Source organism: Haemorhous mexicanus, chromosome 5 (assembly GCF_027477595.1).
Source record: "Haemorhous mexicanus isolate bHaeMex1 chromosome 5, bHaeMex1.pri, whole genome shotgun sequence".
Classification (NCBI taxonomy): Eukaryota; Metazoa; Chordata; class Aves; order Passeriformes; family Fringillidae; genus Haemorhous; species Haemorhous mexicanus.
Window position 1 is genome coordinate 46,281,687 of NC_082345.1, and position 25,372 is coordinate 46,307,058.

At 38.5% G+C, this 25,372-nt stretch overlaps 1 protein-coding gene across 1 annotated transcript in view; it reads left to right on the top strand.

Annotated features, from left to right (window-relative positions):
• The window catches only part of NELL2 (neural EGFL like 2), a 134,630-nt gene that overhangs the window by 47,991 nt on the left and 61,267 nt on the right, over nt 1–25,372 (top strand). The window contains exons 10-12 of the mRNA XM_059847045.1: nt 5,316–5,407; nt 8,148–8,250; nt 11,225–11,353. Of these exons, the coding sequence (XP_059703028.1) occupies nt 5,316–5,407; nt 8,148–8,250; nt 11,225–11,353 (324 nt within the window). The remainder of the gene's footprint in view (nt 1–5,315; nt 5,408–8,147; nt 8,251–11,224; nt 11,354–25,372) is intronic.

The window sequence follows — 25,372 nt, forward strand, 5'->3', positions numbered from 1 at the left end:
TTTCACTGCTATTTCAGAGCTCAGATTACCTGTTTAGTCTTTAAGGATGACTCAAGGAGCCTGTATTCCAGGATTAAAATGATTTCTATAGAAGACTTCTCAACAACACTACATAGGATAGATGAATTATGTAATTTCCTGGTAGCAGTTGAAGGAAATATAGAAAATATGAGAGGTAGGGGAAGGAATTCAGGATTTCAGATTGATTCCTTGCTGCTGTGACTAAACAGCCTGTTAGTGTTGTGGTGTCTCACACTGTAGATACTCTTGACTGATTCTAAGACTGGTATAAAACAATGACTTTGTGTTATAAATGTAATAGAAACATTTAGCATTTCCAGCAAATAAGTAGTAAGACACAAATAATAATTGGTTCCTTGCCATGATAAAATTTCAAATACATTTTTCTTTTTTCAGCTGAGGAAGCAGAAGAAGATATGTGCAGCTTTTCAGCAGTGATTGACTGGAAAAATTTGCAATATATTTTTCAGCTTGAAATTTGGAATAATTTTGAATTGTTGAGGGAGATGGCATGAAATGAAGTAAGTCTGCAGCCTCACTGACTGCAGCAACAGAGGAGCTTGTGCTTTCCAGAAAATGAGCAAAGAAGAAATAATGCCCAAATTCCAAAGATAAATGAGAAAAGGGTGAGAGCCATGCCTAGTAATGATGTGGCTGTCAAGAGAAAGAAGTACAGAGATAATCACCACCTTCCCTGAATTTCTAAGGATAGAGCCACACTGTGGCTTTGCGCTATGTAAGCTTGCAAAGTAGGATTAATGGGACTTACACAACACCTGGGCCTTCATCTCTGAACAGTAGAAAATGTAATCAAAGAGATTCCAAGGAGGAGGTAGGAAAACAAAGGGAACGAGACAGGTTTGGGAGTTTTTCTGTGTGAGATAATTTTGGGTGTCTTCCCTCCCTACCAACCAACATAAGTGAACAAAGAATGAAGCAACATAGACTTAATGACTGTTTTTTAGGTTGTCCATTCATAATTACTGACAAATTTCACAAAACTGCAAGTCTTATCTGCTACTCATTGGGCAGTTGTGAATACAAGAAATTGAAGTGGTTTGAGGAGTTGACCAACGTGCTAAACTTTCTGCTTACCCCTGGTGATGTCTGAATCCAAACTAGCTGAGATACCACAGGGAAATGTACGTGCCTTCCTCAGGGGAAGCCACGCTCAATCTAGACACTGAAGGTGATAAATGCAGAAATGAGAAAGTGTTCTACTTGACATTCTGAGAACTCAGTGGACGAATGGCAGGAGTTCACTGGGTCATAGATCTTGTATGGACATTTAAAATAATATAAAAGGAGAGTGTCACTTGGAGGCCAGAGGGAAGAAGGATTGTGGAAGAGAAGGGATGATGTAACAAACTGTTGATAATGAATTGAACAAACACAACAGCAAGGGGGCTCCTGAAAGATTCCTTTTGCTGCAAGAACATGAAGAAGATTCCATGTCATCACAATGTGTTAAATAATACTAGAGGATAGTTGCATTACTAATACAGCTGTGTAAATATAAGCAGACCTTGCTATACTTTTTTAGACCCGGTACACAGATGCTTACCAGTGTAATATTTGATCACTTTCTGCATACAAATAGATAAGGAGTCAAACTTCTAAGCAAGTTTTGCAGACTTCCTGTTTCATCTTCTTAGAAACCTCTGCTTTGAACAATATATATTATTTTTAGGTACTGGGGGAATGTGGAAATTTGATGGCAAGAGGAAATGGTTGGTGTAATTCAGCTGTAGATGAAATCCTACGTAGGCAATAACTACCAGATCTGGAACAGCTAATCATCAGGTAATGTCTTGACTGTGACTCAGTCTATTGAATGAAAGGACTTAGGAAGATGAAGGATGATATGCTTCCCCAGAGAGATACCAATCACAAACTAATCAGAGTATCCTGGGAAGCATCTAGCCAAGCAGAAATTAAATCTTCACCGGACTTTTCCACTTACACGGTACTAGTCCAGATGTTCACATTGCTGAAACATCTTTATTTCTGAAGGAAAATAAAGACAGGAATCACCAGCATCATGGGATGTTTACTGATTGTGACAGTTGCTGTCAGGAGGCAGGAGGAACATTCTGTTCCACAACACCTGGGGTGGGGGTGCCAATGTCTTAGGATGAAAGGGGTGCAGAAAAATGCTAGTAGATTTGTCTTTTTAGAAATCTTTTTATTTGTGCTTAATACTCACCTAACCAGATTATGTTTTTAGAAGCCTCCAGGAAGATGTAAATCTGCCCTTACTGTTTGTCAGGATGCCTTTCAGTGGGCAGTGGAAGAGAAGTGGGCTGGCAAGAGAGCTGGAAAAAGGCATTTGTGGCAGCATTGGGAGAAGAAAGGACAGAATGCACTGGCAAACTTACCATCACTAAACTCACTGGTGTCTGTCGTGATAAGTAAACATGGAGCCATGGTTTTAAGAAGAAATACCCCTTTTGAATGTTGTCAGTGAGAGTAGCAGTCCATAAGAAGACATGCTTAAGCTTGTGCTTAGATTATTCAGTTTAACAGGTTTTCAATTCAGTTTCAGTTAATTTTTTTTAATTGGGCATTTATTGTTTGTTGGGTTTTCTCTCTTTTATCAAACATAGTTCGGTCATTCTATATAGACAGGTCCCTGATACCTGGAGACACTATAACCTTGCTGGCAAAACCACAGCAAAATGCTTGGATTGTTTAATTATGAGAGTCCAATGGATGAGATATAATTTTCTTAGCTGCATGGTGGCCAAGTGCTCAGATTGTGGAGGTGGGCTTGTGAGCTGTGCTCGAAATTTTTGGCAACCACACAGGCTTGAATCATGCAGTCTGCTGCCATGTTTTAAGCTTTGAGAAACAATCCTTGTGTGCATAAAGATACATGGGAAAGGGTCAAGGGCCATCTGGGCAGAGCCATCTCTCACAGACTCAGAATGTCTAAGTTTTTCTTGTTTCCAAGACTTTATGGAGAAGAGCTGATTTTCTTGCTGAAAGCAAGTGTTTGTGATACTGTGTCACTGCATTAGAATGGTTTCCTATGCAAAGACTTCCAAAGCCTCTTAGTGAAATAAAAAAATAGCATTATGATTTCACACTAGGCTGGATGTGTTCTTTTGATGGTTCTTCTGTAAGTGTTATTTTCTATGTTTCTGTGAAGAATCAGGTTTGTTGCCATTAATAAAGAGACTGGATTCAGTGGACTATGCTTTGAGGTAGTTTTACATTTTTTTTTCATTTTGTTTTAAAGATGCCTGGGTAGTCTCACTCATATGTTCAGAGTATTTTGGCTTCAGGAGCATATTTTCTTCTAAGATAGAATGACAGTGATTTTGATGTCTTCTGCCTTTTCTGTGAACAGTCATAGTCTGCCTGTTGGGAGCATGAGGATGTGTTAAGTTAACAGTTCACTGCCATTGTGTGATCCTCAGGCAATGCTGTACTGTATTTTTTCCTGTCACATGAAGTTGTTCTTAGATACTGAAATGTATGGGACAAGGGAAAGGGCTTAATATTTTGAATATTTCAGTTTAGTGTCATGGCCTGTAATGCATAGGAGGTGATATGTATGACTGGGTGATTGTCTTGTCTTGCCTAGATTAAAGATCTGCTAGTTTGTGATAAGGATTTATATAGAATTATTTCATATTATTTCTAGAAGAAGGAAGTTTGGGGAGAAGGGGAGAGGAAGGAGACACAGTATTGATCTTTCGTGTCTCTTTGTGAGTCACACACTCTGAGTGTAGTGGGTTGACCCTGCCTGGACTCCAGGCACCTCCCCCAAAGCTGCTCTCTCACTCACCTCCACAGCTGTATAGGAAAGAGAAAATGTAACAAAAGCTTAGTGAGTTGAGATAAGGACTGGGAGAGCACTTTGGATGCTTGTATCACACAAGATAATTTGTATTTTATAATGTAATTATAACCAATATTTTTGAATTTCAGAAACCTCATTTTTTGCTATACCCATCACTTATTTTTCATCATCAGTTCCAAAACTTTAATTTTTTCATGCTGATGAAGTAGTAAGAAAGAGCTGCAAGTTAAAAAAGGAAAATAAAGTAGAAATGAAAATAAAAGGAATAATGCTAATTATTATAGGTCATTCAAAGTAAAAAAAATCAATAAAACAAAAAATCTTTACTTTTAGATATTTTGAAATTGTCTAAAAATTGCAGTCTATTTAAACAGAATAGATAAATCTTTCTGTGAAAGTGTAATTGATTTGCATCTCCAAATCAATGGTTAGCAAATTAGACCTTTAACTATGTAATCTGGAACTTGAAAGTTGTAACCTACTCCTGTTATTTCATGATTATACTTACTTGATGAGCCTTGACTGTGTCCTAAGCAGCAGAGACAGACATCTGATTTTCTGTACCTAGCAGTTATGTTACTCAGCCTTTACACTTTGCATAATGTAATTGCAGTAATGGACCCATTTAAAAAAAAAAAAAGGCAAGACAGTTTGCTGTGAAGATGTTTTATGTAAGTCTTAAATACTGAATAGGAGTTTTAGTGAGCAATCCAGTAGGAGCTGTGTCAGCATGCTGTTGTAAAACCTGGTGCTGCTGGGGTGCAGGAATGGCACCAAGGCCATGGTATGACAAACACCAATCCTGGTGACATCCGTATGTCTTTTGATCATTGGAGACTTGATCCTGGTTTTGTTGGGGGATAAAAAAAAGACAGTCACAAAAATAGTTACTGTACAATAAAATTCACATACTTTAATATGCCTTATCAGTACTGATAAAGAGCTGGGATAACCAAGATACAAATCCATAATGTTTGAATAACGGTGTGGGGTGAGGAAACATCATAGGACTGTGATAACAAATAAACATGTGGCTTCAGTGATCACCCTTCATCATGCAACATTCCTCTTCAAGAAAGTAATTATGTATTAATGCCACTGGCTCTGCCCCCACAGCTCCATTTTCCTGTGCAGCCATGAGCTGTGTTGCAGGCAGTCACCTTTCTTGGTGTCACCCAAGACATGCCTCTTCTGCCATCTCAGTAGCTATCTGTACTCCACATTGCTTCAACATCCTTCACCTTTCTACTTACGTGTGCCTTTTTGGGTACTTTGTGGGGTTTTTTTCTCCCCAATTTTTTTTTCTTATGATATCCTTGAGCCCTGTAGATGGGTTTAGAATATTCTTGCAGCTGAATCAGTCTTTTCATTTTGAAATGCAGTTCTCTTTAAGAAAATGTATCAATGTATTCTATAAGAAGTGTGCCAACACATTTATACAAAATCATTGTGTTGTGTTGTTTTGTTTTGTTTTTTCTCTCTGAAGCGGTGTGTGTATTTGAAGGCAGAACCTACTTTGAAGGACAAAGAGAAACTGTGTATTCAGGCTCAGGGGACTGTGTTCTTTTTGAGTGCAAGGTAAGAATATTCTTGATGGAATAAAAATTCTTGCATGTTAGAAATATCAAAGTCATGCTTTTGAAATATAGATAGGTGTACCTTAGGAAGTGGCAGAAAAGGCATCTAATGGGTCCTGTGTTTATGTTGTCTGAGTTCCACATCAAATTTTTGCAAATAAATTTACTTTGCATAGCTGCAAGCTTTGATGATACAGCTTGACAATCAAGCAGCATTCCTTCTTCCCTAGGTGTTGTGCCCAGCATCCCTCAGTAATGAAACATCAAGAGATGACCTTAGGTCTCCATCTGCAGTGTTATTGTTCAAAATTATGTGTTCAGGTATAAGAGATACACAGATGTGATGGGAGCCTAGTTGGGAATTCAGGATCATTCTTGGAGGAAAAGCTAGGGGGGAAACGAAGAAAAAGAGCTGGTACACCAGGTATCTGGTGTTTCTAGTGATGGAAATGGGGTAGGCTTGGGGGTTTTATTTGTAAACAGAATATACCTGATGCTGAGTCAGTCTTGCCCTGCTGCATGAATAGAGATGCTCTTCATGGCAGAAATATACTTTAAGGGCAAAATATACCTCAGGGACAGCTGTGGGTTAAGAATTACACAAACCGCTGCAGTGAGTTGTGTGTTGTCTCTCTAGGGGAGGGATGGGGAAAAATCCTGTCTGGTTAGAGAGCAGCAGGCTGAGGGCTGGAGTTGAAAACCTGAAGAGACATTTCTCAGCAGAGAAAAAGAGGCGAGCAATTCCTCTCCCTTCTCATCATGCAGCAGTCCATCAGATTGGTTTCTGGAAATCTCAGACATTTTCATGCAGTTGTTAAAAAGTGTACCTTATAAAGAAGAACTGGTAATTCTTTTCTAACTGCTGTTGATTTTAATCTTTATGAGCTCAATTGCTGCAGTAGGACCTTTGAAACCCTTTTGAGAATGGCAAGGAGAAGCTGACCAGAAATAATTTTGGATTCAGCTGTAGGCTTTTTAGGGCTATGAGCTTGTATTTTCAACATGGCACCCAAGACATGAATTCTATGATTAGTCAATGGATATAATTAACAATGATCAAAAGTTATGTGACATTGCCTTGTGTTGCTTGCAGCTGGTAATTGTGATGCTGTATGAAAAAAAAATGCCTCTGTTGGCTAGGCTAGTCTGTGTTTTGTTGATTAGACTTCTTTTCTGGTGGGCTGCCTCACTGTCTTGGTAGAAATAATAAGCAGCAACTTTGGCTGATTGAAATGCTGCTTTTTCAAAGATTGAAGTATGCACAGTTTCTGCTTAACAGCCTTGTGAATGATAATGCAGAGCATAAAATCTGTAAAATTTGTTGGTCAGTTAGTAATTCATAGATGGGAATTATTTTATTACTACCAGAGTTCTCATAAAAGAATATAATTAATGACTTCCAGTCAAGAGGTATTAATAGGAATGGCACAGGTACTTGTTTCATGCTTGAAAGATTATAATGATGTTATCAAGGCAATGTATGGAAATTTTTCGTTCTGTCTGGATGTAATTAAAAGCCTCATGTTTTGTTTTGATTGGCTGCTGCAGTTGTGCATGCTAGGCATGCACTTCTCTGTTTGAATATTATAAATAAGTGAATGAAAAATTATCTTCCAAATTAGAATTTATAAAAGATTAAAATGAAATCCAGACTACCTTAATTGATATTATTTCTAGCAAAGGTTAATTTAGCTTATGGGATTGCTTATGGGGTTTTGTTTGTTCTGGTGTACAGCACATCTCAGTCTGGTTTGCTTATTGTATTATAAGATTAGGGCTGGTCTCTCTGTCAAGATTGTGGAAGGTAAAGTTTGAGCAGTCATTTTGAGATTGGCCGTTGTGTACATGTTCATCTTTATATTTCATGCTTAAAGAGGATTTAAAATTAAATGCTAGACTAATAATAATAATGCATACATACATACAATGGCAGATGCCTTAGTGTAAATGCTTTTCTTGCATGCAGAAATGCCTAGTCCTGAGTTCATTGAAGTCTTATTTTAACCACATGGCTTATTGTATGGCAGATGCCTCTGAGGAGCATACTATTGTTTGCCTTGCTTGCTTTCTTTACCCTATCATGACTAGAACACTGGAAGACACATTATTTATGGCCCAGGGAGCCTAAAGGAGGTACACCTGTGGTACCCAGGTTGCTAAGGCAAGCATACTGCAGCAATTTCATGTGACCTGCACTGACTGCCTGAACATACTTATGCACCATCTTATGCATCTGGTATTGTACACTTCCAGATGCCTGATGAAAACCTCTCTTCCCTAACAGGCACTCTCTGCCAATTTCTTTGTGTTACTGCCACTGAAAGCAGTGAGATCAGAGAAGCTCAAGTTCGGTTTTACTTGCTGTATATATAACAAGATTCTTTAGAGTATTCATTATGGGGACCCTTGACTCTGGAATCTGCTGCCTCAGTTTTTGAGAAATAATTGTAACTCTTACAGGCATAATACTAAGAGAATCTTCTGAGACAAGTTACTTGACAGCTAGGATAAGAGAAGAATGAGAGTTGTTGCCACACTTCTGCTTGCTTGAAAATGTTTGAGTATAGGAGAGTTCCTGATGCTTTTATTGTGTTATGTTGTCCACCCAGATGGTTTTGGAAGGTACTTGGAGTTTGGTCTAGGTATGGGTTTGTGTATATTATAATGGTGAAACTCCACTAAAGTCCTAACTTCCTTTATTACCTATCTCACAGTATTAATCAATTACCTCAATTTAACAGGACCACAAAATGCAGCGAATTCCAAAAGACAGCTGTCCAGCTTTGAACTGCCCAGCATCTCAACAGATCCCCTTATCTCACAGTTGCTGCAAAGTCTGTAAAGGTAAGGTAATAGCAGGATATATATATAAGCTCAGTGTAATTTTTCATTCTTATAGATTGCAAATAGGTTTTTTGTTCTCATAATTTTGAATAAGACACTCCTGTGCATAATGATCACTGTAGATTCTGGGAAGCTGAATAGGTAACAATCGTGCTGTGACATCTGAAAATTGTTTGTAAAATGTTTAGTAATGTAAATTCTGTGAAGAAAGTTTTTGTGTTTTATTCCAGCCCAAAAATGGGTAGAGAGTCTAAGAAATCATGTATATAATTACTGATTTTTCTACCCTTCACCCACTCCAGTGTCCAAATTAAATAGACTGAAGAAATATTCCTGTTTGCCAGCATCTTTCTGGGGTGCTTTGAGATATCTCTTTCAGAGAACTGTTTGTGCTAAGTAGTTGTTCAAGTACTTGGGTAACTTGTTCACCTCTCTGGGGATGTAGTCTACATTTATAGGCAGAAACTTTGGGAAATATTTTTGTATGCTGTGCACCTTTGTGTGCTACAACCAGTCTGATCCTTACCAAAGGAGAGAGATGTAGGATGTGCTCTGAGTCCTTGGCCCATCCTTGGCCCACCCTATCTTCAGAGCTATTAGCATTTGCATCTTCAAGTGGCTACATCTGTTTCTTCAGTAGCTAAATAAGATAAATTGATACCTGGCATGAAGGAATGTGTTAGGCTCTTGGACTGATTTTAGGTATACATCAGTGAAGAGTGCAGCTATGGTTATTTCTGTGTTGCTCAGCACAAACATGAAGAATATGATTAATGACATCAAGCAAAGGGATAAGAAAGTAGAAGAACTTAAGAGAAGACAGGTCTTCAAGTCTGTCATGGTCCAAAAGGATTTTTTAATGATAATTTTCTATAAAATCTTCAGTAGCTTAGAGAAGAGGATTCTATGTTTCTTGTGCCTGGTATAGTTAGAAAATTTTAATATATGTCAGTTGAGTGCTTTCTGAGGATTTTCAGTCCTCCCTGAACTATGCTAGCTTGGCTTCTCATGAGGCAAGGAGCTCATTCTTTAAACGAGAAGCTGCTGTAGGCTATTATTCAGTAGCATGCATTTTGTTTATTAATACAGCTGCTGTATGAACGTTGAGAATCTTAATAATAATCAGTATGAAAGTCCTCACGCTTTCTGCATGACATGTATCTTCATAGTTAATGTCAAAATCTGGTGCAATCCAATACAGGCCAGGAAATCCAGAAATAAGCCTCTTGCTTTTCCAGGAACTCAGGATTCAATGAGGAGGGCAGCAAAAAGGCAAAAAGTAGACGTTGCCATGGCCTGAGGTTGCTCCTGATGCACATGCTGCTGCTGTCCTCAAGGAGTATTGGAGACCCTCTTGCACAGTTAAAGTGTAGAATATTTCACTCCTTAATGTCCTGTGTTAGATGCCATCACTGTGGTGGATGATGATGTCTGGATAACATTACCTAAGCATGCCTTTAGTTTAGAGAAACAACCCACAGCAGCAGGATGAAAAGCATTAGCCTGTCATATCACAATAGTTCTATCATAACCATGTTTCTATCATAACCATGGCACTGGGTCTCAGTACTAAAACATTTTGTCTTTATGGGATCTTCTGCTTCCTTGTCTTTTTTGGCTTCATTCCTGTTGTTTCAAACTGTTCCTAAGCTGTCCAAGTGCAAAAGACTTCTTTGACCTGACCTCCAAGCATCTCTGCTGCCACTGTCCTGCTTGGGGTCCTTGTTTAACTAAGCTTCTGTGAGGCTAGGGTTAGAAGCTCTTTCACAGCAAAATATGAAGCAGAAGCCAGGTGGAATGATAAAACTAATAATCTTTACTGCAGAAAAATACTTTTTTGCTATTTTGAAGATGCTTGTGTTGCAGCCTGATGCCAGCTTTCTGGAACTGTTGCTGTTACACCAGTCCTTGTCCCCTGAGCTGAGCCTACACTCCCAAGGTCTCCTGTGGTTTTCAGAGAAGAAAGTAATTATTGGAAAACACTGCTGCTGCTTGATCAATTAATGCTTCAGTGAAAGAAGGAAACTTGAAACAAATAAAATTAATGAGAAAACAGGGAAGGAGACAAGCTCCACACCTTTATATACAGATCTGGAAACAGTGAAAGCTTCAAGTCAGTTTCTAGAACCAGCTAATGTTGTTCAAAAACATTAAATTATTAAATTTCATGAGAGCAAACAGAAGAAATTTAAAAAGAAACTACTGAGTTGAAAGGTTCTATCTAAGTTTTCCAGCCTGGAAAAGAACTTCATAGTCTTAAAAATTTATAATTAAGGTATAATGTAAAATGGCTACACTCAGGAAAAATAGAAAAGAAAGAAATAAGAAAATAGGAAATAGGGATGGCTAAGAGGTGAGATTTAAAAATAAAATTCTCTGTAATGGAAAGAATGATGTAATAAAGGAAGAGTATTCAGTTAGTGGAGGAAGGGAAGAGATAGGAGAGTAAAGCAAACAAGTCAATGTTAATCAAAGACTTTTGGATAAATATAGAAGGATTTTAAAAATACACCTGGGAACTAAAATGCTAAAAGTAATATCACTAGTAAATGAGATGCTGAGTGTCTAAGCTGTTAAGGTCTTTTATAAATGTGCAAAGAAACAAACCAAAAAAAAAAAAAAAGAAAATGACAAGAACAATATCATTAAGACATGTCCTGTGAAACTAATTAACAATGACAAGGAGACAGTAAGGGGATTTAAGCAAGCCTCCTATCCAGCTGCTTCAGATCGGTGCTATAACCTGAAATTGAATTGAAGACCTAGAGACAGTCCATTCTGGTGGCCTTTATGACTCCTCTCATCCATTTCATGCTTGGTACAATTTATTTTTCTGTATCTCACAGACAATAGAAAGGTATTCTTTGACCCAACTGAGAAAAAGAACTGAGAAAAAGATAGCACTGTCATTGACCGGTATGTTTTGTAATCCCTGGATTCTATTTAACCCTCAATCATGCTTGTTTCTGTACAGGCCATGACTTCTGCACTGAAGGACATAACTGTGTGGAGCATTCTGTGTGCCGGAGCCTAGAGGACAGAGCTGTCTGTAGCTGCCGGGACGGCTTCCGAGCCCTTCGGGAGGACAATGCCTACTGTGAAGGTGATGCCTTCTGCACAGGCTTAGCACTTCTCCACAAGTTACTGTGGGATGAGTCTGTTGATTCATAAGCTGTCAAAGGGGTAGACATATTCAATACAATGATTTAGATGTGCAGCATGATGATCAACTAAAATAATATCTTCAATTAAGTTCTTTAAAAGAAAATTTAAAAAAATCTGATGGGCATGGAGGTGATCAGTTAATATGGCTGAGGTCTTGAATTAGAAACAATAAGGTTTTCCATCCATAGGAAAATTTTCCTTTTTGTCCCATGGTATTCAGATGCTTAGCCAATCTAAATTCAACCATTTAGAAAACTTATTACTGTAACATTTAGTTTCTGTTTCCAGTGCTGCATGTTCCTATTTTCTCTCCTCAAGAAGTAAGAAATGCTATAGATAAGATTCTAATATTGTTAAACATACTGAGTAAAGATTTATTATTTTGGTTGCTCTGTTGTTATCAGGAAGCAACCAGCTACTTAATCAGAAGAGAATCATCAGTACAGTCTAGCATCATCAGGTGAAAGGAGCCCATCCCCACTCCAGCAGTGAAAGCCAAAGTCCTCTGCACAGTCTGCCAGTGTTGGTGCTGACTGTTGCTCTGCCTCCTGAAAACCCTGATTCTGTAAACACAATACCAGTGTGCTGTCAGGCCATTCTCAACATAAAGCTTACGTGTTGGCAGCAGAATGGGCTGTGACTAGTAAGCAGTTCTGCTCAGATTAAATTGAGAGTCAAGCATCTGCGAGGAGACGTAGTTTAAGGTACTCTGCAGTCCCACCTAATACCTGCATTATTCTCTGGTGATGCACAGTAAAAGGGATAAATTGAGTCCTTTTAAGATTTGTTCCTTTGGCTGAACTCTGCCAAAGTTAATGCCCAGGGCTTACTTGAGTTAGTAGCTGCATTAATGTCAGTGGGAATGCTCATTTGTAGACTTACATTTGAGAATTTGTGGTTGTTTTCGGGAAAGGAGCATATAATTAATTCAGCTTTATATACATCTCTACTTAATTTTTATGGTAAGCCTTCTGATGTAAGCTGGCTTTGAGAAGCAGAAGTAAAAATCTTGCAGAACCAAATCCCTTGCCCCCCATCATGTTCCAGGAGGTATCTGACACCAGGACCTGCCATGTAACTTGTAGCATCAACTGCTTTTTATCCCATGGTCGCTGGAGACTGCTGTGGCTTAGGCTGTGGATTTGTGTTCCTGGGAACTCATCAGCCATCCACTAGGGAGTCACTGGAGCAATGGAGTCATGGTGAATTTAGGGGCTTTAAGAGGTCTTTTTCCTGCAGCTCTATTGTCACTCTGCCAAATGAAAGCAAAAAAAACTTACTACACTTTCTTGGTGATCTCCATGTCTCTCACATTAGAGTCTGTTGCTTTGTGTGTAACTTGCCAGGCATGACATAAGCAAAAAAAGAAAAGAAACTTTTTAATCAGCATTGAGGGTGAAATGTTTGATGAGGACACAGTAGATTATCATATGTGAGGCTGATGCATTCTTATTATAAGAGGATTTACCGGTTTGTGCAGTGCCTGATTTCAATATGATGATCTTTTGAGAAGATTTCTTGGCCCAATTGTTTCTGTATGGGAAAATGACATTGGTTCTGGGTGGTAATTATGAATCTGCTTAACTTCTTTCAGAGAACATGCACAAGTGAATAAAAGATTGGGACATGTTATTTACATAAAAATAATAATTTTGCTTATTACATTTATAGGCATTAAATTGTAACTTAAAAATGTTCCTGATCCAGGAACAATTGCCCCTGTTGAAGGTGATGGGAGTAAGTTACACTAGGAAGATGTGCCCACATGAGCAAAGCTCATCAGTTTGGGTCACTTCCCAAGAGGTTCTCCCTGCCAGAGGTGAAGCTGCCTCAACAGGCAAAAACCATGCTGGCTTTGCTTCTGGTTCTGTGCTGTAGCTGTGGTGTTGGCACCACACTTGAGCCATGCAGAGTTGGTACAGGGGTCCAGCCTGCCCTTGACTGCCCATCCCTGACTGGCTGAGAGGTCATGCACTGGAAGGATGGGAGATAAGGCTACAAATCAAAACTTTGGGATTGTTTTTGTGGAAGGGGCAAGGGACTGAAATACCTTTGTTTCTTCAGAGCTGTGCCTTTATTACTGTATCCCTTTTTCAGTTCAAATGTCTTCTTGAGCAGGGGATTTTATTTCTGGAAAGAGACTCTTATGTATTAAACTAGCAAACAGCAGAAGGCACAATGGCAGTAGTGCAACACCAAGTCTTTTCAGAGTCCTGTGCCTCACCTTGAAAGGCTGAAATTGTCCCAACCTCCCTTTCTCAGAGGATACCCTTTCTTCACTCTCCTATTATTCGGACTTTAATTGCAAGCAGTGCCAGGTATAGAAATGTCGAGTTAACACAAAGCCTTTCAGAGAAGGCTCTTTGTGATGGCTAGAGCCCATAGGTATGAGAGCTGTTTCTGTGTTTGCACTGCACAAACTTCAGAAATACTGCAAAATTGGATGTCACTGGCTCTGTGTTAGAGCCAAGTTTCACTAAATGCAATCCTGATTTGTGCTCTAGCACTATCAAAACGGAAAGAATAAACAGAAGTAATGATTCTATCATTTGCAGAACTATTCCTTAAGGAGAAACACAAAAATAAAAACACTCAAAGCTGGTTTCAGTGTGGGTCTGAAAAAGCTGTATAAATTTTACCTGAATGATGGAAGAGTTTGGCTTCTGTCCTAGAATGAACCAGTGCTTTTCCAAAGCTGTGTGATGTCTCTAGATACTTTTATAGTCAATAACTTTCTGTTATATTTGTTAATATTTACATCACATTTAGCTTTCCTTCAGAGTACTGTGTAAAGCAGTACTTAAAGAATTGTTATTTCTTAATTTACATGCTGGAAGCCTTATTACAAATACTTTAAAATCTGTTTTCTGCCTCAGGCTATTGTGCAGTTTGAGATACTTTGTGAGCAGGTTGTGTATGGATTATGCTGTGCTGCCCAGGTGTAGGTGCTTTTAATACAGCATCCTACCTAACAATAACAGCTTACTAAAACAGGTGTTCTGGTGAAATGCAATTAGTTTTTCCCAAAGCTATATCTGCAGCACTCTCAGGTTGAAGATTACCCTCTGGAATATATTTCAAAGAGTGCTCAATACCCACTGCTTTTATGATGGTGGAGTTATCCTGAAAAGGCTTTTCAGGATAAAGGTTGTGACTCTTGGCTACCAAGGTAATCTGATGCATCTAAAGGAGCATATTTCAATTATCTCTCTGCAAAATCTGATTTCAGTTCAGAAGTACTGCCAAGGATTGCTGATTAAATGGAGAGCAGAGGAAGCTCAAGAAAGAAGACTGGAAAATACAATAATTTTTGTGGAGACCAAGACAGAACATGTCCTGAGAAAACTGCATTATTTACATCTTTATCAAAGGATTTTGCCTGATGCAGAGGCTGTTTTACATCACTTATTTATCTTGGCTGTGAGAGAGTTAAATTTCCTCGTAGCAGACTGTGTGGTGCTGTGGGATGTCATTCTCAGTAGTGAAAACAGGAGCACAGTGTGGCTGTTTCTCAGAGATTGGTCAAGCATCAGTCTGCTGGTGGTAGCTGGGAGTGGTTACCTTTGAGTCCTTTTTTTTCCTATCCCCCTTCACTTATTTTATGATATCAAAAATGTTTTATTTTTGTCAACTCATGAGTTTTTTCTCACTTTTGCTCTTTTCGTTAATCCCTCCATCCCACTGAGGGGTTGAGCAAGAAGGGAGCTGCTGGGTGCTGAATTGCTGACCAGGGTCAGCCCTCTACACGTCACAAAAATATGTTATGGGTGTGTGGACCATGATGTTTATTTTTTGATATTTGGAAATTTAGTTGTACTATTTACACAGTATACGACATAGTTAACTTAAAACAATTTTTTGTGAAACAATTTTCAATTTATATTCTAATTTATTCTTTCTCCTCAGTAACTCTTCTAGTTTCTCTGCTGTTCTCATGTTTGTCCCAGTTTCAAGTGCAGCAGATGAAATTAGACCAAAGACTGAATGACTTTGTCTGGATTTCAGAATTACATCAGCTTCACTGATGATTGTCCCTTGAGGGGAGATGGTTTTCAGTTGAGAAATAAGCTTTTGAATAAGCTGGCTTGATTTGAATCATTGTCAGTGGAGGGAAGTAAGCAGTCTTAGAGGAGAAATTGCCTCTTTCCAGAGATTTCTGGAGCTCGTCAGAAATGACACTTGGTTAGACCTTATCAGGTGTCCCTTAGCTCACAGTTGTATGTTACTTTTTTCTTTGGAAAGATTTACTCTTTTATCCCTTTGTATGCTTAAAAATACTATTAACCCTCTTCCCCAACAATACGAATATTGCACTTCACTTATCTAATTAGTACAATCTCATGTTGATATTCTTGTTAATCTTGTTGGTTTTAACTACTGGATTACAAAAATAAAGTACATCTTCAAAATTAATTTGACTTCCATGGATTGTGGTGAAGGGAAGAAATCTTATAAAAGGATAAATAGTTACAATCAAATTGCAGTGGGATATGTGTTGCATCCTATTGGCCAAGTAGAGTTATAAGCAACATACCTTTTCTTAAATTAAGTGTAATATGGGGAGAGTGTAAGCAAGAGATTTCCATATTGGTGATAACCCTCAAAGTATTACAATATATTCTGTTAAGTCCTCTGGGTCTATTAAAGACCTGTACTGAGCTATTTGCTAGCTTTGCTGTCTTCATGGTATGCACCAATTTTTTTGAGTAAGAGTCCTACTTAAAAGCTCTACAGTACTGTCGGCTTTGTGAACCTGGGAAGGCTACTCACACTTCCCTCTTCAAAGGAAATGTATTTTTTGGAAGTGAAAAGTGTCAGTAGTATCACATTGTCCTGGGTTGACTATCTGAGGCTTTTATTCCCAATCATCTTGTTCTGTTTATGCTGAATAATAAGATAAGTTTTGCACCTTTAAGACTTGTTCCATAGAGTGAAGGGGGGAGAGAAGAAGCGCACAGTTTGTTTTCAGACACTGAACTCACTCCTCCACATTCCTGCTCCTGGACTGCATTGTCTGCGGATGGACAGACAGTGGGACAGAGCTCTCCTCTGTTTTAGTTAGTTTTAGCTAGCTGAGGCAAAGAAGTTCTCTAGACTGTAGTTTAGGGGTTTTTATTCCTTTTTCTTTGGACCTGTTTAAGCCTGCTCTGGTCTGAACACGCAGAGGAGCACCGGCAGCTCCACCTGTGGCCCACGGGCCTGGGCCATGGCATTTCCAGCAGGGAGGGACTGATAAGAGACTGAGTGAGCTGAGCTGCAACCCAGAGAGAAGGCTTTTCTGAGTTTATCATCTCTTTTAGAACAGCAAGAGGTTTTATTGTTTAATATTGTTTAGGTTTTATTGTTTAATAAACAATTTTTTCCACTTTTCTCCAAAGGAGTATTTCTCCCTGAACCAGTTAGGAGGAGGGGCCAATTGAATCTGCTTTTCTAGAAGAACCCCTTTGGGAGTTCTCTCCCAAATTTGCCCTGAACCAAGACACACATATAGTTAAGAAATAAAGATTTCCATCTCCATCAGCTGGCAGTTTTTCAGAGTTAGTATTAGTCATTTTGAGTTGGGTTGGGAAACCAATCAAGCAGAAAGAAAAAGTTTCACTCCAGGATGGAGGAATTTTATTTCCAAATTTCTATAAAAGCTAATTAAATGGTATTAATATTAAAATAAAATATTAATATTAAATAGTATTAATGCATCATCAATTATTAATATTTTTTCTCATCAAAAGCACTGTTATCTTATTTCCATCATTATGTTAGTGAGAAATCTAAATATGGGGAATTAGAAAAGCAGTTTTAATGTGTCAGTGTGTTGGAGCGGGACCAATCCTTCTTGTCAGCTATAGCTTTAATTAAGGAAAATAATAAAGTTTATTCCTAACTTACAGTGCAGAAGCAGTATCCCTGACACCAGTTCATAAATTGTGTTTCCTACTGAGGTACAGATTGTGTTGTCCCTCGTAGCAGTGAGATAGTTTGTATGTGTACAAATTGTGGGATGTATTCAGTGTTACTTGATTTTGTTTACTTCTGCATTAATTATGTTCGGAATGATTCTATCATCCAGCCATAGGCAGGATTGAGAATGATCTTACTACAATTCAGAAAAAAACAAACAGCTGAAGCTAATCATATGAAGGGAGCTTCTTGAAAACTCTTAAACTCTGCTACTACTATCTGGTAAGGAGAGGTTTTATTGCACTGAGAGCAGCCCTTTTCCACTTGCAATATAAACATATGCTGTAATTTGTCTTCAGATGAGAAATTAAGGTGAGAGTTTCCATACAAATTAAGTTGACCTGCAAGCAAAAGAGAAAAGAAAATAAGGCCTTAGTTTTGTTCTTATTTTACTTTCGGTCCAGCATTCACTGTTGCTGGGAGGTGACTACTGGAAAAGTTAGGTGCTTTTGCTGTGTGAAAAGTACCCACAGCCAAATGGTTGGGTTTCTTTTGTAACTTTTAAAACCTCAGTATAAAAGTGCAACATTTCTTAACAATGAATTCCCAAGAGTTGTAAAAAAGATGCAGAAATGCCTTGCGTTATGGCAAACTGAATTTAAAACAAATATTCTTTCATGAAGAGTGCAAAGCAATAGCAGCCACAGTGTTTGCATCTCTTCTGGTACCTGTAACTAGTTTGGCACAGTTTGAGGGCCAGCTGAGTTGTGGTATCAGCACTTTTCTGTAAAAGGGGCAGTAACCTACCAGGTAGCTCACAAGAATATGCTGCATGGTTTAGACCCAAACACAGTTTAACCCACACATGGGGGCCTTACCACTGCTTACAGGTGCTGTCTTTACTCTCTTCCAATAGGGAGCTTGAAAATACATTGGTGCAGTGCAATCTGTGCTGTGTCTTCCTGAGAAAAACCCAATAGATATTTGTAATCTGAATAAAAATATTAATGCTCCTCATTACCCTTTTAAAATAGGAGAAAACAAAAACACGACAAGTAAAAGTATTTGAAATTCTTGACATTCACAGTTCAAAATGATAAGTTGTCATACTTAAATAAAAAAAGAAATGCATTATTTTGCAATTCAGATTTAAAGACATATTTCTAACTGAGTGCAGTGCTGAAGGGGGGTTGGATTGTGAGCTGGAGTGATAGTAAGTTGTTCTGATTTTCAGAATTGACTAATTAGTCATATACAACATCTTTTTTATTCTCAGTATGCAGCTGTATCAGACTAGTTATTTGGAGCCTAACGAAAGGCCCCCTGGGATGCTTTCATGTCTTCTTAAAAATAACTATATATAGTTTCATCACATGTACACTATTATATGAATTAATTATAAGCTATTAAATAGTAAGAAGATGCAGTTTGCCAAGTAAAATATTCCATGATGGCAGACAGTATTTGTTTCCAAAATTTTCCTGTGATATGTATTTTTAAAACTACACTTGTGTGGAGTCCAGTGATGTTTTCACAAGACTGAGATAAAGACTTCCATTTCTTCCAAGAGTCTCACATTCACGAGTAGCTGTTGAGCAATATCTTCTACTGCAGGCTTAACAAGGACAGTTTTATCTCTACAGTCTGTCTTCCTTTCCAAAAACTGGGGCAAGTTGAAATAAAAAAAACTCTTTGTACTGTTAAAAATGATATTTCTCAAATGCTGCATTGTTGTATTGTGTTCTTGCAAAGCTCTATAGAACTTTAGTCAAGGAATGTAGACCTTGAGTGACTTTGCTTTTATTTCAAGTATTTTTTTTGTCCTGATGGCCTCTTCACAGGCTGTAGGAGATGGACAGAGAAATCATGAACTTCAGCAAAGATCAGAGATTTAAAATAGTATGAAGGGAAAAGAACCAGGATGTGTACAATATGTATGTTTTAAATGTGCAGTTTAGTTAGGGGCTAGGAAATAACATGCCCTGTGCGAAAAACCAAAAGTTAGAATTTTTTTTCGTCTAATTAGTGCTTTATCAATTTAGTTAAGGTACATCAACATCTTATTAGTTTACTAACCAAGAGTGCTAACACTTAGAATCCAACTCACCCAGTTTCTCTACAGGTCTGTTAATAATTCAATAAAATCAATATACACTAGTAACTGCCCAATTCTTCTTACTGTCCCTACACATTGCTCCATGAGTTGTTAGTGACCAAGTTCTTTTTTGGGACCAGCATGGTGGGAATAATGGAAGGTTATTTTACTCTTTTCTTCTTGGTCTTTGTGTATGCTTGAGGTAATTTTTGTATGCTTTAACTGAGGGTGAGGAGTATGTTCTTATAGTTGATTCACAGAGCTAGATTAATTGTGATTCCTTAGGTTCTAGTGCTTTTCTCTTTGGGGGAGGAGAGACACACAGGTCTAGAAAGGTAGACAAAAATAAAAGTAATAAAACTCCCCAAGAGCAGAAAACAGTTTTGGACATAGACTTGTTACCTCTTGATAATGTTGCTGTAGGGACCAGGCTTTTTACTGTCTGCTGGTAGCACCAAAAGCACAGGGTATAAAGAGAAGAAAAAGTTGAAAATTATCTAAAGAGGGTAGGAGTGATAACAGCTATGGTGGTGCTGTCAGCTGGAATAAATAATGTGAAAAAATACACAATTTTGATTGAAGTTGATGGTTACATCCTTTGTGGAATATGTCTGTTGTAAAAACTGCTGCAGTGGATTTGATAGAGCAAAGCAGGACAAAAGTGCAGTGATTGTTTTGTGACTGACTGGAGGCAACAGCAGTAGTTAAACCATAGGCTTGACAGGTGATGGAGAGTCTAGAAATAGTAGTGGGAGGAGGAGGAGCAAGGGCTGTGCCAGAGCCCCGAGATATTTTTTCATCTTAGATGGCAAGTGAGAAATGGTTTATACAAAAACAGACACATAGAAGATAGTGTTATGGAAACCAAAACACACAAGATATTGAAACCAGGCAGTAGGTGAAAATGAAGGGAAGCTGAAGAGAGTAGGAGCTTGGAAATATGATCAAGGGAGTATGAGAGACCCCACTGGGGATATTTTTATTAGAGCAGTGATGAAGTTTTAGCATACTAAGCATTTGAGCAGTTGGGAAGGTAGTGTGTTTGGTGGTGGAAATACAAAAGCCCAATACTTTCACAGATGGGTAAACTGGTGGGATCTTGCTTCAAAGTTATGCCATGTTCTTTTAAGGAGTAAGAGCTGGTGGGGGAAGGGATGGGGTGAGTACAGGAGGAGAGACAAAGTGAGCAAAATCTGAAGACAGGACTAAATGTAGGTAGAAAGTGGTTGCAGGAGGAGAACAGCAGAGAAGCTTGATATCAGAGGTAGAAAGTGAGAAAAGTAGGACTTGTTGGGGTAGGGATGACGAAGAGAAAGTAAATGGGCAGAAATTCTTTTTCTCTGTGATCCTGTTCCAGGTGCAGAACAGATGATGTTTGCTGTAAAGATTTTAAATCCTCTTTTACCTTTTTGATGGTATTGATTGCTGTGAACGGTCACTGTTCATTTTCATAGTCCCTTAATTGTTGAGTAGCATCTGCTGATTTTGTGATGCCCTTTTTCTAGGTCAGGGCCAAGAGAAGAGTCTCAGTCTTTCCCTGCTTGTCTCTCTGTATGAGTCAGGTTGGTAGTGATAAAGCTAAGGGCCTGAAAGACCCTATGTTGTGATCATTGTTACTGGTATCTATCCTTGGAATTCTCAGTGAGGAGGCCCAGGTTTCACAGGAGTGGAGTGATGATGCCCTTGCTCTTACCAGCAGAGCCATCGGATCAGGATGGAGTTGTGCTGGTGAAGTTGTGTGAGTTGTGAAAAAACTTTAGCGTCTTGAGCAGGTAAATGTGGTGCTTGATATTTATAGGCTGTGAAGATATGTTGTTTTATTAACATAAAAACCATAGGGGTTTTATTTGTTTTATTTTAAATTGTAGGTCTAATCTACTCTGCTCTTGCATTCAGGGTAATTTTTAGTGTGTTTATGAAATAATTTTTTTTATAAATAAGGCTTTTAATGTTCCTGTTCCCTTTCTTCCTGGGTAGTTAATGTTATTTGTTATTTGCAAAAAATCCTGCAAGAGTTTTACCCCTTCCATTAATACTTGATAGTGTCTAACACCACTGATCTCCCTGGCTGCCATATACCTCTTTAAGGGTGACCAGGAAGATCACTGGTGTTAGACACTATTGAGTTTTAAGGGAAATAGCTGGAGGCAGGACACTCTCCATAAAGGATCCTCTATTCTGGGAGTAGCCTCTTCTCATAGCAGCTGATAATTGCTGACTTAGTGATAATGACAAGACTCATTTGTTCTGGAAGGCTTTTGTGGTGGATAAAGGCAGTGATGTATATAGGGAGGGCTAAGGAGAGGCTTTGTTTGTTAGTGTGAAGCTCTAGTCAACAATGATTTATAGATTGCAGGTCAAGTTCTATTCTTATTAATGGGATTGCAAAATATAACTGGGAATTTTACTCTGGGGAAGCAAACTCATTAGGGTGCAGGAGAAAGGGATACAGGGAAACTTTTCTTCGGTTATATATTTTGCATAAATTTTGTTTGAGTGCTTGGGGGAATAAAGAAAGGCAGGTTTTTCAGGGTTTTTTTTTTCTGTTTTTGATGTTTTTGCAAGTATAAATAAATCATTGAAGTGCAGATTCCAAACACTTTTGCACTAACCAGTTTTCCCAGAGGTGCCCCTTTTATCTGTTCCACTGGGAACAGAGCAGGTTGATGATCTCCATGACTACACTGTTGTCAGTACATCACAGCTGGTGGCTCAGTATCACATCACAGACTTCAAGCACACAAGTCTTTATTGTTGAATGTGTAGAGCCATTGCAGTGGTGCATTCATCCTATTGAACTGACTTCAGTATCTTACTGGCTGAACAGTAAAACCTGAATATGCATTAATATGCTAACTAGGCTTTTTGGCAAAAGGAAATTAAGATAGATGTTGTAGGATTTCTTAGATATGGAAATGCTTAAGATTTTCTGTTGTGCATTTCTATCTAAAGGTGGCATGCTTATTTTGGCTGAGGAAGGGTTAATTTTCTTCGCAGTGGCTGGTAGGAGACTGTATTTTTGAGTTTTGCTGAGCACGGTGATAATAGAGATGTTGTTGCTGAGCAGAGCTTACACAGAGCCAAGGCCTTTCCTGCTTTTCTTACTGACACACTGGGGAGGAGACTGGTAGTGCCTGAGGGGTTGGGAGGAGACACAGCCAGGACAGGTGACCCAAAGTGACCACAGGGAGATTCCAGACCATGTGCCATCATGCTCAGTGTATGCACTGGGGGAAAGGAGGAGGAAGGGAGGACTTTTGGACTGATGGAGTTTGTCTTCCCAAGACGCTTTTAGGTGTGATGGGGCCCTGCTCTCCTGGAGATGGCTGAGCACCTGCCTGCCATTGCAAAGCAGGGAATTAACCCCTGGTTTTGCTTTGCCTGTGTGTGCAGCCTTTACTTTCCCTGTTAAACTGTCCATATCTCAATCCACAAGTTTTCTGTCTTTTATCCTTCTGATTCTCTCCCTGATCCCACTGGTTGGAGAGTGAGCAAGTGGCTGCCTCGGGCTTGGCAGTCTCCTGGGCTTACACCATGACTGGGTACACTGGTGTTTTTAACCAGTAAACAGGATGAAGAGGCTATTCTTTTGGTAGCCTTGAAAGACAACAGATGTTGGGCTCATTCCCTGCCCTAGTTCAGTACTCCTTGATCTGTAATACCTTAACCTAAGCTCACACGTGGAGTGCCAAAGGGGGAATGGAATTACAGGCTTTTAGTATGGTAAGTCTCTTTGTGACTAGTTGTCATTTGACTGTAATTTTACCCTTTTTGTATTAATTATCTTTATCTAGTATTAAAGTTGCAAATTGTTTGTAAATGCATCTTCTTATCTGCTGTGTGTCCACTGGTCTTCAGGTGCCAATGTGAAATAAGCTTGTGGTAGTAGCAATAACAGAGGGTTAGGTGGGAATTTTGAGTTTAGTGAACATTTAAAAAATGTGAGCAATTTCTTTGCAAATCAGTTTTACATCAGATTTGTCCAAATGAGCACTTCAAAGTTAAGTCAACCCACATCTGCTCAGGTTTTCTTCCCCTTTTTTTTTTTTTTATCAGATGAACAAGCAAGGTTTGGGAAAAAAAGATGATTATAAATAAACCATTTTCCAAAATCTCAATATGTGGTATGTTGGCAAAGTGAAAGCTTTTATTTAGAGCATTTCTGAATTAAGAGGTTTGAATCAAAGGAGCTTTAAGTTTTTCCCTGAAAAATAAAAGCTGTTGGCATTTTGGGTCTCCTGTGGCTATTTACCTTCCAAAGCAATCATTATAGTTTTCAGAAAGTTATATTTAATGGTTCTGAGGCTTTGGATTTTTAAGTAGAATTTTCTCAGGGTGCCAGAGCTGGCTTCTAGGCAGTCTGTTGATGCTGAGAACATAAGACATCTAATTACTTGAAGACTGATGTAGTTACTTAAATATAAATCAACACAATTAATTTAATATGGAGTTGTTAGCTGGAATTATGAAAGACACAAGTTGCATCATTTGTTGTAGAGGCTGAGTCATATGTTGTAACTGTTGACTGCTTTTCTGAACAGCATGCTTGTGTTTCTGTAGAACATCTGTAAGTTGAGAGATCTGTGCCCTGTTCCACTCTCTGTACAAAACCAGCTGTGGTAGTCTTGTGATAGCTTCACTTTTTTTTTTTTGTGTTCTTAGATGAAGTTCACGGAATGTGTTTGGAGCCTTAGTATGCTCACTGTAAATGCATGCTCATTTGTGCAAGTACACATGTACATAAAAATTGTGAGATTAGCTTTTCCAAACTAGCACCTTAATTCACCTATGATTCTCTCATGCCTGCAGAATTTACAAGGTAAAGGGAAGGAAACCAGCCAAAGTACATCAGCCATGAAATTTTTTGCTGTGGACACCTTCGTGTTTGTCAGTGAACTGCCCCCAGCTTCTCCAGCAGAATCCCGTGGGCAGAGAACCTGTGGAAAATTTTTTCCAAAACTGAATGAAATTAGGAACTTACTACAGAGTCACTAATATTCAGTGCATCGCGCTGTTTTGTACAGGAAGGCAAATTATCTTCTAAGAATGCAAAGGGGGGGAAGAAAAGAGCAGTTAATGAGTGCAGTTGGTAAATTCCTGTTTGTTTAAAGACACAGGTAAGATAAGAAATGAGGGATAAGCATACAACCTAAGCAGGAGCAAAGTGCAGGAGTTTATAATACTGATATTTAGCATCACAACACGAAGAAATCAACCCTGATTAGAGTTTATATATACAGTCTTTTGTCTTGAGTTATCACTAGACTCCGCAACAAGATGCTTTTCCATACAGAGATTTTATTTTCAACTCTGAGACCTATAAACATCAATGATAACAAGAAAGAAATCAAAACTGATGAGCAGGAAAGAAACCAAGCCATCAATCCACCCATCTGGTTTTTAGCATACTTTGGTAGCAAGGTTCAGTGACACATTGCATGGCAATAGAAATAGGTGTGCTGAGCATCTCAGTAATGATGTCTTTATCATTACTGTTACAGGAACAGTGTGCTACTGAGCACTTCCAGATTAATATAGCTTTTCTTTTTTACAGTATAATAATGCTATGCAGAAGATTTTTTGTTATTTGTAGTGCTTTCTCTGTCTTACCATTGAATTGTAACCTGATACAAGAAATACGTCTAATTTTGAAACCCAAGAGAGTACCAAAACAAATTAAGTTTTGAATTCCATGCCTACAGTCATTTATGTTTGGAGTTTGCTCTAGGACCTTATTCTGCAACAGGTGTTCTGCCCCAACAAGTATTTTATCAAGTTGCATTTTGTTCTGTCAAAGCAGATCTTTATACGAGTGAGATTCTCACAAGTTCCTTTCAGGTACGATGTGTATATGTATCTATATACATATGCATGTAGATATTTGCAGGTACAGATACATGTGTTTAAATATATTAAAAATTCTGAATGACTACTTTATTGTTTTAAGAGAAATTTATACTAAGT